Source organism: Oncorhynchus kisutch, linkage group LG23 (genome assembly GCF_002021735.2).
Source record: "Oncorhynchus kisutch isolate 150728-3 linkage group LG23, Okis_V2, whole genome shotgun sequence".
Classification (NCBI taxonomy): Eukaryota; Metazoa; Chordata; class Actinopteri; order Salmoniformes; family Salmonidae; genus Oncorhynchus; species Oncorhynchus kisutch.
Genome location: NC_034196.2, coordinates 24,470,569 through 24,485,856, shown reverse-complemented (window position 1 = coordinate 24,485,856; position 15,288 = coordinate 24,470,569). Strand labels below are relative to the sequence as shown.

Genomic DNA, 15,288 nt, shown 5'->3' with positions numbered 1-15,288 from the left:
GTTTTTTTTTCAAAACTCCTACATTGAACACCACACCGTGGCTGCTGCTGTAGGCTGAAATATAACAGCTATTTATTTCCATGTTAACATGTTATGGGATGCATTTTCTCCAATGTTTTTGATGGTAGGCCACTCTGGTAGGCCGACATTATGATAAAATAGCCACAGTAGCCTACTTGGCCACTGTTAAAACTGTAACTTAAAGCGGGTACAACCTCAGTGTTCACAGTAAACACACGCCGGAAGTTGCAAAGGAATTTTCACAATTTCACAATGTTTTCACAAAGTTTGCGCTCAGCAGGTCCTGAAATTTGCACCGTGCCTACATTTTTTTGAGGGAACATTGATCACTATCTGTCTGACACTCTTTAGACATTAGTTAAAGTCCATATTGGTGTGAGTATTCGAGAGCCACGTCACCCACAGTAGAACTATTGTTCAGTGTTTTAGTACTTTGAAAGTTCCCCACATACATACATGGTATGCCATTTTCTGCTTCCTTGCCATTAAGTGACATATGATATTTGTGAGAATTAGTGTTTGTGTTGTTTCAGTGGGTGGTGTGTTAATGTTTTAATGTAAGCAGCGACTGCTATTTTCCTACTGACATAACTGTACTGTTCTCTCTTTATTTCCATATGTTGTTGTTGTTGTACAATCCACTGACTGAAGCTACTGGGCAGGACTGTGTGATAGGAACTCTTGGAACAAGCACAACAGAGTGTATACCTCAATAATCAATTTGGTTATGATCTATAATATTTGTCAGTTGACTTGTGGCGAGACCGATTCAACAATGAAGTAAGAACTCAACTTAGAACTGGAATTTGAATAGGACTTTTATATTGGGAATACTCCCATGCTTTTTCCAGGAGACTACTCAGTGTTATGGGTCAACTATGGCAGGGTGTCACCCAGGCTGTGACCAACAGAGGGGGTGATAACGTAGTTAGTGTTCCAGCCTATCAGCTCAGTTACTGTGTATCTCCAGTCCAGGCAGAGCTATTCGGTCAGAGAAGAATCTGGCAGGGTGGTGACATTTCCTATTAAGCAACTACAGTATCACCCTGATGTTCAGTATTGAAATGTTTTAGAAATAACTGTTGTCATGTACTTACTACTAATGGACCACATTGATAGAAGCTGTTCATGAATTTCCAGCACTCTTAAAGTTCATCATGTTGTCTTTTGCCATGTTAATCAAGCTTCTTTCAAACACAGAAAAATCAGAGCTTGTCAAGGTGTGAAATATGTCATGGGAAATGTCAACACCCTGCTTATTCGTCACTAGCAGTGTCTCCTGATAGCATATGACAAGTTTTAACAACATGGGCCAAACATTATGTACGCCCAACCCCAAATCACACCCTACTGCTTACCCCCTATGCACCTGTGTGTATCCCAAAAATGTGATAGATTTAGGTAGCATGGTGAATATGGTATGGTGCCAGTATGTTGCCACTTAGTGTGCCAAAGACCTATAGCTCTGGTCCAGGGCATTACATGCGGGTTGCTGATGCTGAGCCTTCCTACAATGTCAGCAAGCCTCACATAATGCCCTGGACCTGAGCTAGCCAGGGGCCAGGGGCAAGGTAGAGTCATTACATACCATTATCATTTTGATTATACCTACCGTATCCTTTCAGATCTATATCATGTGCCTAGGGATAGGGGCAAAGGGGTTGATTTGGGATTCGAAGGGTGCTACACCAATCATTAGTGATGTGTTCAAGATTAAATATAGTGAGTGGAAATCGCGGAGTGTTTCAGTCAGAAATGTCTCCTCAACATCTGTTTCTGAAGAGGTTGAACGTCGGTCTCAAGCCCAGAGAGTGGTGTCCACTGGTCGATCGTACTTTCTTGTCTGTACTGTGTCTAGTGAACAGTTTGGTGCTTGGTGCTCCAGTCCAGTAGTGCTTTGGTTGTGCTGTATAAAATAACACTCTAACGCTACACTACTATGGTAGCTAGCCCTCCATCTTGTATTCCTCCTCTCACTGTTCTTCCTCTTTGCTCGCTCCTCTCAGCCTATTGCTGACATCAGTCCTATCAGGCGGTCGGCGTCCACGTTGGCTTCCCAGTGCCACCGGGAGATGAGTCTGAGAGACTACACCCTGGGGCGGCCCAGCCAGGCCCAAGCCCAGGCCTCCTCAGCCCCAGGTCAAGCCCAGGACAGGCCCCACCACCATCACCACCACCGCTGTCACAGACGCAGGGACAAGGACAGGGACAAGAAGCAGAAGTCGCTTGACAGGGCAACCAGCGTTCAGCCTTCTAGTACAGCATGTGAGAGGGGTACCCACATGATGCATGCATGTGCACACATACACACACAGACTTGTTTCACATGGTCATGCAGCAACATACACACTTGCGAAGATATCTCACTCACTGTGGAACCCATGCCGTCCAAGTTGTTGAACTATGAATTCATACAGAAATGGAGTAAGGAAAACGTTCATTCTCAGAAGCAGTGACAGAGCCCTTTGCTCTTGTTCCAAATCGCTAGGACGCCTTTGCATAGTGGCATAAATTCCTTATCGGATTAAGGCCCTGATCGGGTTATGAAGGAACGGGTTTTCTCTGTTGCGATTCCCAAAGGACTTGAGCCAGCGATTTTGTGTGTCAAGTTTTCCATCTGACTAGCAAAGAGACTTATGAGCTCCCCGAGGAAAATCTGCTTTGTGTGGATTAGATTTTTGATTTGTATTTGCCGTTCTTCTTTGTTCTATGGCCTCAAAAACGGTAGTTATAAAATGTTGGCTAAGCTGCTCCAGTAGTAGCTCCCCTTAGGGGCGACGGGGCGGCCGCTCTACAAACTGTGTACGATGTGAAATTAGCACGTCTCATGTACAGGCTGTGACTGAGTGAGGCTAAAATAAACTTTCTAGTGGAGAATGTCTCTGGCAGCCTGGGCCCCACAGAACATGGGCCTCAGCAGCCAATAGTTTTTTTTTGTATTTCTTTATTTCACCTGTATTTAACCAGGTAGGCCAGTTAAGAACACCTTTATTTAACCAGGTAGGCTAGTTGAGAACACCTTTATTTAACCAGGTAGGCTAGTTGAGAACACCTTTATTTAACCAGGTAGGCCAGTTGAGAACACCTTTATTTAACCAGGTAGGCCAGTTGAGAACACCTTTATTTAACCAGGTAGGCCAGTTAAGAACACCTTTATTTAACCAGGTAGGCCAGTTGAGAACACCTTTATTTAACCATGTAGGCCAGTTGAGAACACCTTTATTTAACCAGGTAGGCCAGTTAAGAACAAGTTCTCATTTACAACTGCGACCTGGCCAAGATAGAGCAAAGCAGTGTGACACAAACAACAACACAGAGTTACAGATGGAATAAACAAACATACAGTCAATAACACAAGAGAAAAGTATATATACAGTGTGTGCAAATGAGGGTAGATAAGGGAGGTAAGGCAATAAATAGGCCATAGTGGCAAAATAATTACAATTTAGCAATTAAACACTGGAGTGATAGATGTGCAGAAGATGAATGTGCAAGTAGAGATACTGGGCTGCAAAGGAGCAACCCCCCCCCCCCCCAAAAAAAAAAAAAAAACAGTATGGGGATGAGGTAGTTGGATGGGCTATTTACAGATGAGCTATGTACAGGTGCAGTGATCTGTGAGCTGCTCTGACAGCTGGTGCTTAAAGCTAGTGAGGGAGATATGAGTCTCCAGCTTCAGTGATTTTTGCAAATCATTCCAGTCATTGGCAGCAGAGAACTGAAAGGAAAGGCGAACAGATGAGAAATTGGCTTTGAGGGTGACCAATGAAATATACCTGCTGGAGCGCGTGCTACGGGTGGGTGCTGCTATGGTGACCAGTGAGCTGAGATAAGGTGGGGCTTTACCTAGCAAAGACTTATAGATGACCTGGAGCCAGTGGGTTTGCCGATGAATATGAAGCGAGGGCCAGCCAATGAGAGCATACAGGTCGCAGTGGTGAGTAGTAACTGGAGCTTTGGTGACAAAACAGATGGCACTGTGATAGACTGCATCCAATTTGCTGAGTAGAGTGTTGGAGGCTATTTTGTAAATGACATCGCCAAAGTAGGAAGCCGATTCTAGATTTCATTTTGGATTGGAGATTACTAATGTGAGTCTGGAAGGAGAGTTTACTGTCTAACCAGACACCTAGGTATTTGTAAATGTCCACATATTCTAAGTCAGAACCGTCCAGAGTAGTGATGCTTGACGGGTGGGCAGGTGCTGGTAGCGATCGGTTGAAGAGCATGCATTTAGTTTTACTTGCATTTGAGAGCAGTTGGAGGCCACAGAAGGATAGTTTCAAATCAAATGTATTTATAAAGCCCTTATTACATCAGCTGATATCTCAAAGTGCAAAGACACACTGAACCCTGTCTGAGAGGTAGTTGGTGAACCAGGCGAGGCAGTCATTTCAGAAACCGAGGCTGTTGAGTCTGCCAATAAGAATGTGGTGATTGACAAGAGTCAAAATCCTTGGCCAGATCGATGAATACAGTTTACAGTATTGTCTCTTATCGATGGAGGTTATGATATCATTTAGGACCTTGAGCGTGGCTGAGGTGCACCCGTGACCAGCTCGGAAACCAGATTACATAGCGAAGAAGGTACGGTGGGATTCAAAATGGTCAGTGATCTGTTCGTTAACTTGGCTTTCGAAGACCTTAGAAAGGCAGGGTAGGATAGATATAGGTCTGTAGCAGTTTGGCTCTAGAGTGTCTCCCCCTTTGAAGAGGTGGATGACCGCGGCCGATTTCCGATCTTTGGGGATCTCAGACGATACGAAATCCAGGTAGAACAGGCTAGTAATAATGGGTTGCATCAATTTCAGCTGATCATTTTAGGAAGAGACGGTCCAGATTGTATAGCCCAGTTGATTTGGAGGGGTCCAGATTTTGCAACTCTTTCAGAACATCAGCTATGTGGATTTGGGTGAAGGAGAAATGGGGGGGCTTGGGCAAGTTGCTATGGGGGGTGTAGGGCTGTTGACCAGGGTAGGGGTGGCCAGGTGGAAAACATGGCCAGCCGTAGAAAAATGCTTATAGAAATTCTCAATTCGTGGATTTATTGGTGGTGACAGTGTTTCCTAGCCTCAGTGCAGTGGGCAGCTGGGAGGAGGTGCTCTTATTCTCCATGGACTTTACAGTGTCCCATAACCTTTTGAAGTTTGTGCTGCAGGATGCAAATTTCTGTTTGAAAAAGCTAGACTTTGCTTTCCTAACTGCCTGTGTATATTGGTTCCTGACTTCCCTGAAAAGTTGCATATTGCGGTACTATTCGATGCTAATGCAGTACACCACAGGATGTATTTGTGCTGGTCAAGGGCAGTCAGCTCTGGAGTGAACCACGGGCTATATCTGTTCTGGGTTCTACATTTTTTGAATGGGGCATGCTTATTTAAGACTGTGAGGAATGTACTTTTAAATAGTAACCAGGCATCTTCTACTGACGGAATGAGGTCAATATCCTTCCAGGATACCCGGGCCAGGTCGATTAGAAAGGCCTGCTCGCTGAAGTGTTTTAAGGAGCGTTTGACAGTGATGAGGGCTGGTCGTTTGACCGCAGACCCATTACGGACGCAAGCAATGAGGCAGTGATCGCTGAGATCCTGGTTGAAGACAGCAGAGGTGTATTTGGAGGGCAGGTTGGTTAGGATGATATGTGCCAGTTTTTACAGATTTGGGATTGTACCTCGTAGGTTCATTGATAATTTGTGTGAGATTGAGGGCATCAAGCTAAGATTGTAGGATGGCCGGGGTGATAAGCATGTTCCAGTTTAGGTCTCCTAACAGCACGAGCTCTGAAGATAGATGGGGGGCAATCAATTCACATATGGTGTCCAGGGCACAGCTGGGGGCAGAAGGTGGTCTATAGCAAGTGGCAACAGTGAAAGACTTGTTTCTGGAAAGGTGGATTTTTAAAAGTAAAAGCTCAAATTGTTTGGGCACAGACCTGGATAGTATGACAGTGTAGTCCATGTTTTCTCACATAGGTCAAAGGTCATCAATACACACTCAAACCCATACTGACCTAATTGATAGACAACCACACATATACCGTACCATTTCACATGGCTCAGAGACTATGATGGCACCCCTAAGTCCCTGTTTGCGCTGTATGACATCTGAAATTGCATCCTAATCACCATATAGTGCACTACTTTTGACCAGCTCCCATAGGGACCTATGGTTAACAGTAGTGCAATACACAGAGAATGGGGTGCTAATTGGAACCTAGCCATGACCTCCAAGAAGCAGAAACATGATCCATGGAACTGGTGGGCTGGCTGGTCAGCCATCCACTGATAATGACACGGAGGTGATCTGCAATAGAGATCAGTCTGTGGTCATGGTGTAGTGTAGGTGGAGGGTAGTGCCAGGGGCGCAGGGTGGTTTTGTGTTAGCGTTAGAGGCCAGCAGCAGCTGGGCTTTATTGGGCAGGCCCAGTCAGGGGGATTTATGGACACCTTTTGGCAGGGCAGAGAGGGGAGGGAGAGAGGACAGGGAAGGAGGGAGGTTGAGATGAAGACAGAGAGGGAGGGAGATGCAGAGAAAGCGATACATTCCTCTGGGACAGACACACCAGGACAGGGCTCTGACACATGAAGAGTGAAAAACAGCCACTTGAAGCTTTTCTGTTCTGTCATTGTGGTTTTCTTCAGACATTGGATTTTGAAAGAAAATTGGTCCGCAGGAATTATTTTCTGATGTTTTGTCTTTATACCTTTTAATTTGGTCTGAGGGATACACATGCACATACCTCACATGCCTGTATGTTACATAAGTCCCTAATATTGTGTGTGTGTGCCACAGGTTCGTCTGTTGACCCCCTTGTGGAGGGCTTGACCAGGGAGCGGGCGAGGGAGCGTGACCGCGGCCGGCCTCATGAGAAGAGGCACCACTCTGCAGCCGGGGAGACGAAGCGTTACTACTCCTGTGAGCGCTACGTAGGCAGGGAGCACTGCCACACCAAGTCAGCTGGCCCCAGCCGCTCCACCTCCCCTGGAGAGACCCACGACCTAGGCCTCTTGAAGCAGGTGAGTGGCCCTGGAGCTTGGGGGTTGAGGGAGAGATGCTTTAGGGTGAGATGATTTAGGTTAAGGGGGGGGGCGATATCCTGTCCATCGCTTCATCTCTACGACTCTCTGCTTTGTTTTCCGTCTCCTGTAGAGTATCAGGATGAGTAAAGGCAGCCAAGTGGTCCTAACCTTTGGATCTAGCCCATCCTGCCGTGGGCGCAGACAGCTCCCCCAGACCCCCCTGACCCCCCGCCCCGCCGTGGCCTACAAGACTGGAAACTCCTTGCCCATGCAGTTTGGTTCCACAGGGCACCAGTCCTTTCTCGGTCGTGGACTCTCGGAGCGTAACGCCCTGCTGGAGTCACCCCCCATACCCGTCACCCTCATTGGCTTAGACCCAAACCTGAGCCCCTGTCCGCGGAACACCCCACCATGCAGACTCCCTGAGGAGCCTGACGACTTCCAGGATGCTGTGAGCGACCATGGAGGGAGCCACTCCCCTAGGATCATTGCCTCAGCCTCCCATGGGGCTGGGATCCCAAACGGGTACCACTTCACTCTTGGGGTCAATGCCGTTTCAAGCTCCAGCCCCAGAGGGACTGGGAGTTTTCATGAGAAGGAAGAGGATGACTGGTGCTAGTGTAGCATAGCTAACATCCCCCTCCACATATCTGGAAGCGTTTTAGCTGGAACGTTGATGAACTCGCTCATCTTTTGTACAGATGACAGTACAGTTTTGTTGTTTCCTGTGTGCTCTTAGGTGGCCACGGGTGTGGGGTATGTTCAAAGATGTGTAAAACATTGAAAAAGGTTCCCGTTTTTTGTGATGTTTTCTCTTTTCTACACAAAGGACACTAAAGGACAAAGGACACCTGCTATGACATTTTCTCAATTCCTTTCTTGCACTGAAATGAAAGCTTATTTCAATAGTGTGCATAGTCCAGAGGACATGTGAAATCCCTCTTGAGTATTTGACCTTTTTCTTTTATTAGATGAAGAAAAAAAAGCCAAAATGTCTTCCTACTGTCTGTGGGGGAAAACAACTAAGACTTTAAACAGTGTTTCTCTGCAGGATTGAGCAGAAAAATCTTTTTCACCCTATATTACAGGGGCTACATACTATTGCTGTCTAAAGGACAAAACACACTGTGCTGTCATACGACTAAAAGCAGCTGGTGGTCTATCGCCTCTGACCACAGACCATCAGCCGCCATTTTCTACACAATGAATAGCCAATGTTCTTTGACACCCAGCAGGTGATCTACTGTTTATGGTGTGTGTTTTCCTTTCATGTGTCTGCTGGGTCTGGAAGTAAAATGAGAGGAACCAGGAGGCACAAGTGGTGATAAAAATGCATTACCACCAATCCCCTCCCTCTCTGCAAAAAATCTAGTATCTCTTTTACTCTTTTTACACAAGCTTTCGGTATTACAGAAACATACATAAGGATAGTATAGGATAGTATAAGTAGGTCTAGTATTGCTGCTGTTTTTCCATGTAAACCATGGCATGTTGAACCAGTTCTCAACAACAACAAAAACACAGGACTGAAGATTCTAATATATTTTCTATGGAACTATAACATTAGATGGAATATCTTTTCAGGATGTTGATTATTTTGTGAGTTGTACCTAGTGTAAGTGATGAGTGTAGTTGGGTAGGTCAGCTGTTTCTAACGTATTGCTCTAGTGGCTGAATACCAAGTGCCTATCATTAAAGATGTGTTATTGTAAAGCTATAATGCAGCCTGACTTTTGATGTATCAACACTGGAGAGGAGAGGGTGGAACGTATGATATGAGGTATACAGTATATGATGTATATAATAACTGGTTATGCATATGAGTAGAAATGTATATAGTTGAAAAGCAAAGAGATGTTTACGTAATTTAAGGACTACAGTATGAATTGCTGGTTTGGAATGAACAAAGTCTTTTCTTTGATTCTCCAAGGAGGGAAAGGTTTTTGGTAATTATGTACAACATGATTATGTACAATATAGAAGTTATAAGTAGGTCAGAACTACAGATCCAAAGAAATGTAATGCAATGTAATGCATGCCAGGGTCTTGAACTTTGTACTTTTGCTTAAGGGTGTATACAGAGCTTTTGCCTTTCTCTTCCAAAAATAGACAGCACTGCCAGAGTGAGATGAATGGAAAAGTGGTTCCAGGGGAAAAAGTGCCCTTTGTGATTCCTTCCAACAAGGAAAGTTTCACTTGACATGTTCTTATCGATATCAACAATATATTCAAATGTATGCCTCCATATCTTTTAGATAAAGTAGAGTAAATGTACAGTGCGCTCATGAATTCTGCCACTTTTGCCAATATCTCAAGGGTTTGTTTTCATTCCAAATATATTTCTCCTGAAAGCAGGGTCGTGTGAAGGGTTTCACTAACTGATATATAGCCTACAACCTTGTGTGTTCACAGGTATTGAAGGGTTGTGTTGAGTGTTGACTCTTTAAAGTAGGGCTATGCAACAAGATGACACTTTGGGACGGATTCTCATCTGCGCTGTAGCTTTACCCTCTGGGGTCTCCAGGTTCAGGGTTTAGCATGACTTTTTACCAAATTTTACATAGGATTTATTAACAAAGATTTGTAAAATGTAAATGTAGTATATAATGTACGTTGAAAATGCATTAATGAAGGCACAATGGTTATAAATGGAATTATGTCAAACAGGGCATTTTGAGTTCAGCAAGTCGATTTGCATGTACTCTGATAGAACCACCCAGATGGACAAATGTTTGTTTTTATTGTACTAAATCAGAAATAGCATTTATTTAGTTTTCTAGAGTCAGATATATCGTGCAATCTATTTGATGGATCGTCAAAGGTGAAATATTAGACTTTGAATTGAAGGTATTAAATGTGAACATGGCTATTTGTAGGATTGCAGGAATCTTCCTTTGACCTCTGTGTGCCAATATGGTGTCATAGTGGGGGATATAATGAGTGTGTACCCCTAGATCTGTGAACACACCCATCATGTTTTAAACCTCACTAACCCCACCCTCCCAGTAAATAGGTCGCCAATTTTAAAACCACACCGGTTTGTCTCGGCATACCTCATCCAGGTTTCCCTGTGGCTATATTCCCTGGACATGTCATGTTTGTATGTTATGAAACATATGTGCATGTGCAAAACAAAGACATTGTATACAGAATGTTTATCTTCATACACTACAATCTGTTCACTGGTTGTATTTTCTGAAGATCTTTAATGCGTTTTTGGAAAGTCAAAGAGCTTGAATTACATTTCAACGGAAGTATTGAACTATATTTGAAGGTTCTGGTCTGGAGCAACTGGGTCCTTTGCTGCCTGATATGTTATAGGCCTATGACTGTCAATCCTACAGTTGTTTCTACCATTACATTTTGTATGAATAGAAGTCCTTGAATAAAGATATATGAACATGATTGAAGCCAATGAGTTGGCATATTTCTTGGTGATATAATCACCTGCTTGATGGTGATCTGTTTTGTTGGGGATGTCTTTATTGTAAGAGTGGCAGATGCAGGGGCTTGCTTATTAGTTCATAATTAGATTTGAATACATCTGTATTTTCATCAAGCCTTTGCTGTCATTCTCAGAAGTGTCTGAGCCTCATTAATCACCTGCCCCCATTGACCACCTGCCCCAAGTGTATCTGAATTCTGCCTGACAAACTAGCCAGAGGAGCTGTCTGTCTCCCAGTAGCCTAGTGAGTCTGTTGTCACAGCTATAGACAGTTTGTGAAGTGTGAACCAAAGAGGGGTTTCATTGGCTCGGATCTCAGGGGTGGGCGGGGAGCTGTGGAGAACTTGCGGTGAGTTGGTCCTGAAAGAGACGGTGGAGAGGTTGCAATTGCCACACACAGATGCTTATGGAGAGAGATCTTCAAAACAAGTCAGCTAATGTTCTATTCATGGAAAATACCTATTTGTGTCTTAACTGAAGTTATAATATCTTCACTGATTTATAAGTGAGAAGTTTTGAGTGAGCGGAAAAAGTTGACTTTACCAAATATGCATAGTGCGTTTGGGTGTTGCTGTCTCCGCATCCCATCCACTTGAGGACGCATTTCATTACTATTATTGTTCAACGTTAATTGTTTTGAACATTTTAAGACTTTTTGATATTGAAGGACAATGTTACCCAGGGTGATAAAGTGGGCATGTTATCTATTGGGGCTCTTCAATATCAGCGCTGCTTCCGTTGATGATGAATGGACAGACTCTGCGGGCGAGTCAGGGTCGGGAATGCTAACAGGTAAGGAACGAACGGTGACTTGCTGAAATAATGTGTATTGAGTGCATCTGTAAACCTGGCCATAAAGCCATTATGTCTATATGCTTTTGATATTTAATTCGCACTCCTGCTGCTAAATCAACTGAGTCTATCACCTAGCCTATTGTATGCCATTACATTGATTTCACAATTATGCAATTATATTCAACGAAATAGGTTGAGTCAATTCGACAAGCTTGTCATCTAAACTATTCGCCTCGTGGAGCCGCTGTTGTTTAATTAATTTTCTGATGCGGGTGCTTTTCCTTTATGTTACGTGATTTTCTTTCACGGAACAATTGTATTAAAGTAAATCTTCTACTCTAAATTATTCCACGAGTCAGATGTACTGTACTATTTCTGAAACATCCCTGACCAGCACTACATGTCTTGAAGTAACAGAGCTACTGGTCTCCATCTATTATGTGCTGCCTTCAGCATAGATGCTTCTTAGGCTGCGTTTACAAAGGCTGATATTTGTTTCACTAATTGGTCTTTTGACCAATCAGATCAGCTCAGAAAAAGATCTGATGTGAAATTATCTCATGTGATTGGTCAAAACACCAATGAGTGGAATAAATATCCGAATTGGGTCTGCCTGGGTAAACGCAGCTTTAGAGCCAGAGCAGATGTGAGCACACTCACTGCTAATGTGCCAGATTAATTGGCAACAATAATGAACCATCCTTGGACTGATTCCCTGGCTGGCACCATTTTATCTGATATGCTTACTTCTAGCTAATGGCCTGCCCCACACTATACTTTGTTGACAGCATTATCTTTCAAAATGATGTTATTAGATGCCTTCTGAATCTGAAGTAGCCTACCCATACCAATGACAGCATCCAATTTGAGCCTGTCCATCAACTGGTCAGTCCAGATAGATTAATAGATCCTGGCCCTAATAGATTATCTTGTGAATGTGAACTTCTTGCACACCACAACTCCACTATCAGTCTTATTTATTACCGTAAGCGAGGAGGCTGTCTAATAAATAATGCAGAATGGGGTTGATTGAAAGTAAATTGAGAGTTTTTCATTTATCATTGTCAACGGTCCTCCCCCTATCTCTTATTGTCTTTGGTGTAACCTCTCGCTTGAATCATGTGCTTGTGCTCAACTTCAACCTCCATTTTAAGAGCTCGTGGCACAGGGTGAATTCAAGACACTTGTCAACAGTCACCGCACTGAATGTGGTTGGCAACCTCACATGGAGACTCAACACAAAGCACAGGGATGTAACTGCTTTCCACCATGTGCATGATGAGGTACATGCTGTTTCAACATCTTTGACACATGATGATTGCATTCAAGCAAACAAGGGATTTTCATTTATTCAGTTAGTGTTTGAACTTACATCTGTAGAACACGTCCACAGGTGTTTGGTGGGGCAAATCGTACTTGCTCACTGGCAATGAGGAAAATCCCTTGGGAATTTGCCTGGAATCCACTCTGAGGCTTAATGTTGATAAACCACAGCCTACCGTGAGTGACATAGGGCAGGCTCAATGTGTCACTTTTCTATCTTGACCTTATACACATTGGCATAGCTTTGTGATACTGTAACTGTTTATTTGCTCTCTCAGCAATGACCATAATACTAATGGTGCTGTAGAGTCAGAGGATCTGAGTAGTACTGTATTATTAGAGCACTCCCTGGGGATCAGAGGTCGTTGACAGTTGGGGCTCTAGAAATCTGTTGAAATAATCTCCAATATCAGTGACAGTACTACCCATAGTTCATATTGGAGATTCATTGGTGTTTCTCCCATTGTGGTCCTTTAAATCAGTTTGAGATATTTTACAGGTTTTCATTCTAACCATGTTCAATCTGTTTTTGTCCAGTTAACAGATGAGGTACTCTGGGATTGGCCAAATGATCAAACATGTCACGTCTGGATTCTATAGGATTGTTTTCCAAATTCACTATTATCACATTTCCTCAGTTTAGGTCTGTAGCCACATAAGGTACCAAAAAGAGTTGTCTGAGAAAGGAGACCAAGCTAAGGCCTCAAAGTAGAGTCTCATAGTGACAGACAAATCCTGGGGTGTGTTGATTGAATCCAGCCTCATGTTCAGAGTTGAATGTTTTCACTGTATGTTTTGAGTCCCTGGAGTCGTTGTGGACGGCAGAGCGTGAAAGCCTTCTTTAAACAGTGACGATTTTCATTGAATAGACTGGTGATTATGTAATGTTAAGATAATAGTCCTCTCGGCAGCTGCATAATCAAGCCTTGTGAGGTGGTTACTCAGTTATTTAGATTTTATTACTATTATACCCTGTAATAAAAATACCTTTGCTCACCTGGGGCTTTGTTAATTCTGTTGATACTAAGAATGACGACCAGCCCAATAAAAGTATCAGAGAAAGCCTAAACACTAGTTGAGCTCAATGACCTAATGTAAGTTTATCCCGCACGAATAAAGGGGGGGCGGGGGGGGGGGGGCTGAGGAGTTATTTTCATAGCCTTTGACATTGTAAAAGTGACTAAACCCACAGCAATGCGCTTGCGGTAGCGGTGACGTCATAGTGCCGTCTGCACTGTAATTGCGTTGGTTGTGTTGAACTTTGGTGGCGACAGCACCAATGAGACGTCGCTATAGTGTGCAGGGAGATACAATACATCATCCCCAGCATATTTGAACTCTCTCCAACTATGATAAATTACACGAATGCATTCTGTTCGACCGGGGTTGATAAATTGCCTTCATTTATTTGATGGCTTTTAAATCAAAGTTCCTAAAGTGGCCAGCCCTGGTTTGGCTTGACAGGGTAGATCAAAGAGGAACAGTGTAGTCGCTCAATCTGAGGAATAAACTATAAAAAACTGGCTGTTATCTCTGACACGACTCGGGGCCTGTATCTAGCCAGTTTCAAGCTGTGATATATGACTCCTCATCGTGTCTGGAATACCAGCACCCTCGCCCCATTACTGTGACTGGAATACCAACACCTTCGCCCCATTACTGTGTCTGGAATACCAACACCTTCGCCGCATTAATGTGTCTGGGATACCAACACCCTCGCCCGATTACTGTGTCTGGAATACCAGCACCCTCGCCCCATTACTGTGTCTGGAATACCAGCACCCTCGCTCCATTACTGTGTCTGGAATACCAACACCTTCGCCCCATTACTGTGTCTGGAATACCAGCACCCTCGCCCCATTACTGTGTCTGGAATACCAGCACCCTTGCCCCATTACTGTGTCTGGAATACCAACATCTTCGCCCCATTACTGTGTCTGGAATACCAACACCTTCGCCCCATTACTGTGTCTGGAATACCAGCAACCTCGCCCCATTACTGTGTCTGGAATACCAACACCTTCGCCCCATTACTGTGTCTGGAATACCAGCACCCTCACCCCATTACTGTGTCTGGAATACCAGCACCCTCACCCCATTACTGTGTCTGGAATACCAGCACCCTCGCCCCATTACTGTGTCTGGAATACCAGCACCCTCGCTCCATTACTTTGAACCTCAGCGATATTTATCATAAGAGCATACTGCAATGCTCAGAATGTAGAACATCTGTTGTTGAAAAATATAAGATTGTATTCACTCCGTCAACATTAGCAATAGAGCATCATTCAATCTTCTTCATTGGGGCAATACCCTTTCATTCCTAGAAAGGCCCCGTGCACCCTTACCATCACCTCCACTTTAGAGGTGGAAACCTTTGACTGACCTTCTGGCCTCTCTGATTTAGTGTGTTATTAATGGAGCCCAGCCAGTGAGAGGGCCAGGACTTTCTCTGGCGGCTGGTGTGTGTTAACACAATGGGCAGGGCAGCCCCATGTGCATTATGAGCTACCAGCTCTATCTATAGCCCTTTGTAACACACAATTACCTTTCAGACAGGATGCCCTGACTTTCACATTAACCCCCCCCCACCCAAAACTTCCCCTTAGAACAGCACACCCAACGTCATTATGAGATTATCAGACCAGAACCTGTGCACCCTCCATAAACTGAAAGTCTGGATTC

At 44.0% G+C, this 15,288-nt stretch overlaps 1 protein-coding gene across 2 annotated transcripts in view; it reads left to right on the top strand.

The window, feature by feature from the left end:
* The window catches only part of LOC109868451 (voltage-dependent N-type calcium channel subunit alpha-1B), a 213,980-nt gene extending 203,530 nt beyond the window's left edge, over positions 1-10,450 (top strand). Inside the window, exons 50-52 of one of the 2 annotated variants that reach the window (XM_031802801.1) lie at positions 2,028-2,286; positions 6,814-7,037; positions 7,171-10,450. In XM_031802801.1, coding sequence (XP_031658661.1) covers positions 2,028-2,286; positions 6,814-7,037; positions 7,171-7,659 — 972 coding nt within the window. In that variant the 3' untranslated portion in view covers positions 7,660-10,450. The remainder of the gene's footprint in view (positions 1-2,027; positions 2,287-6,813; positions 7,038-7,170) is intronic. The other variant, XM_020458027.2, reaches the window with a different exon arrangement.
* Positions 10,451-15,288: the final 4,838 nt, after the last annotated feature.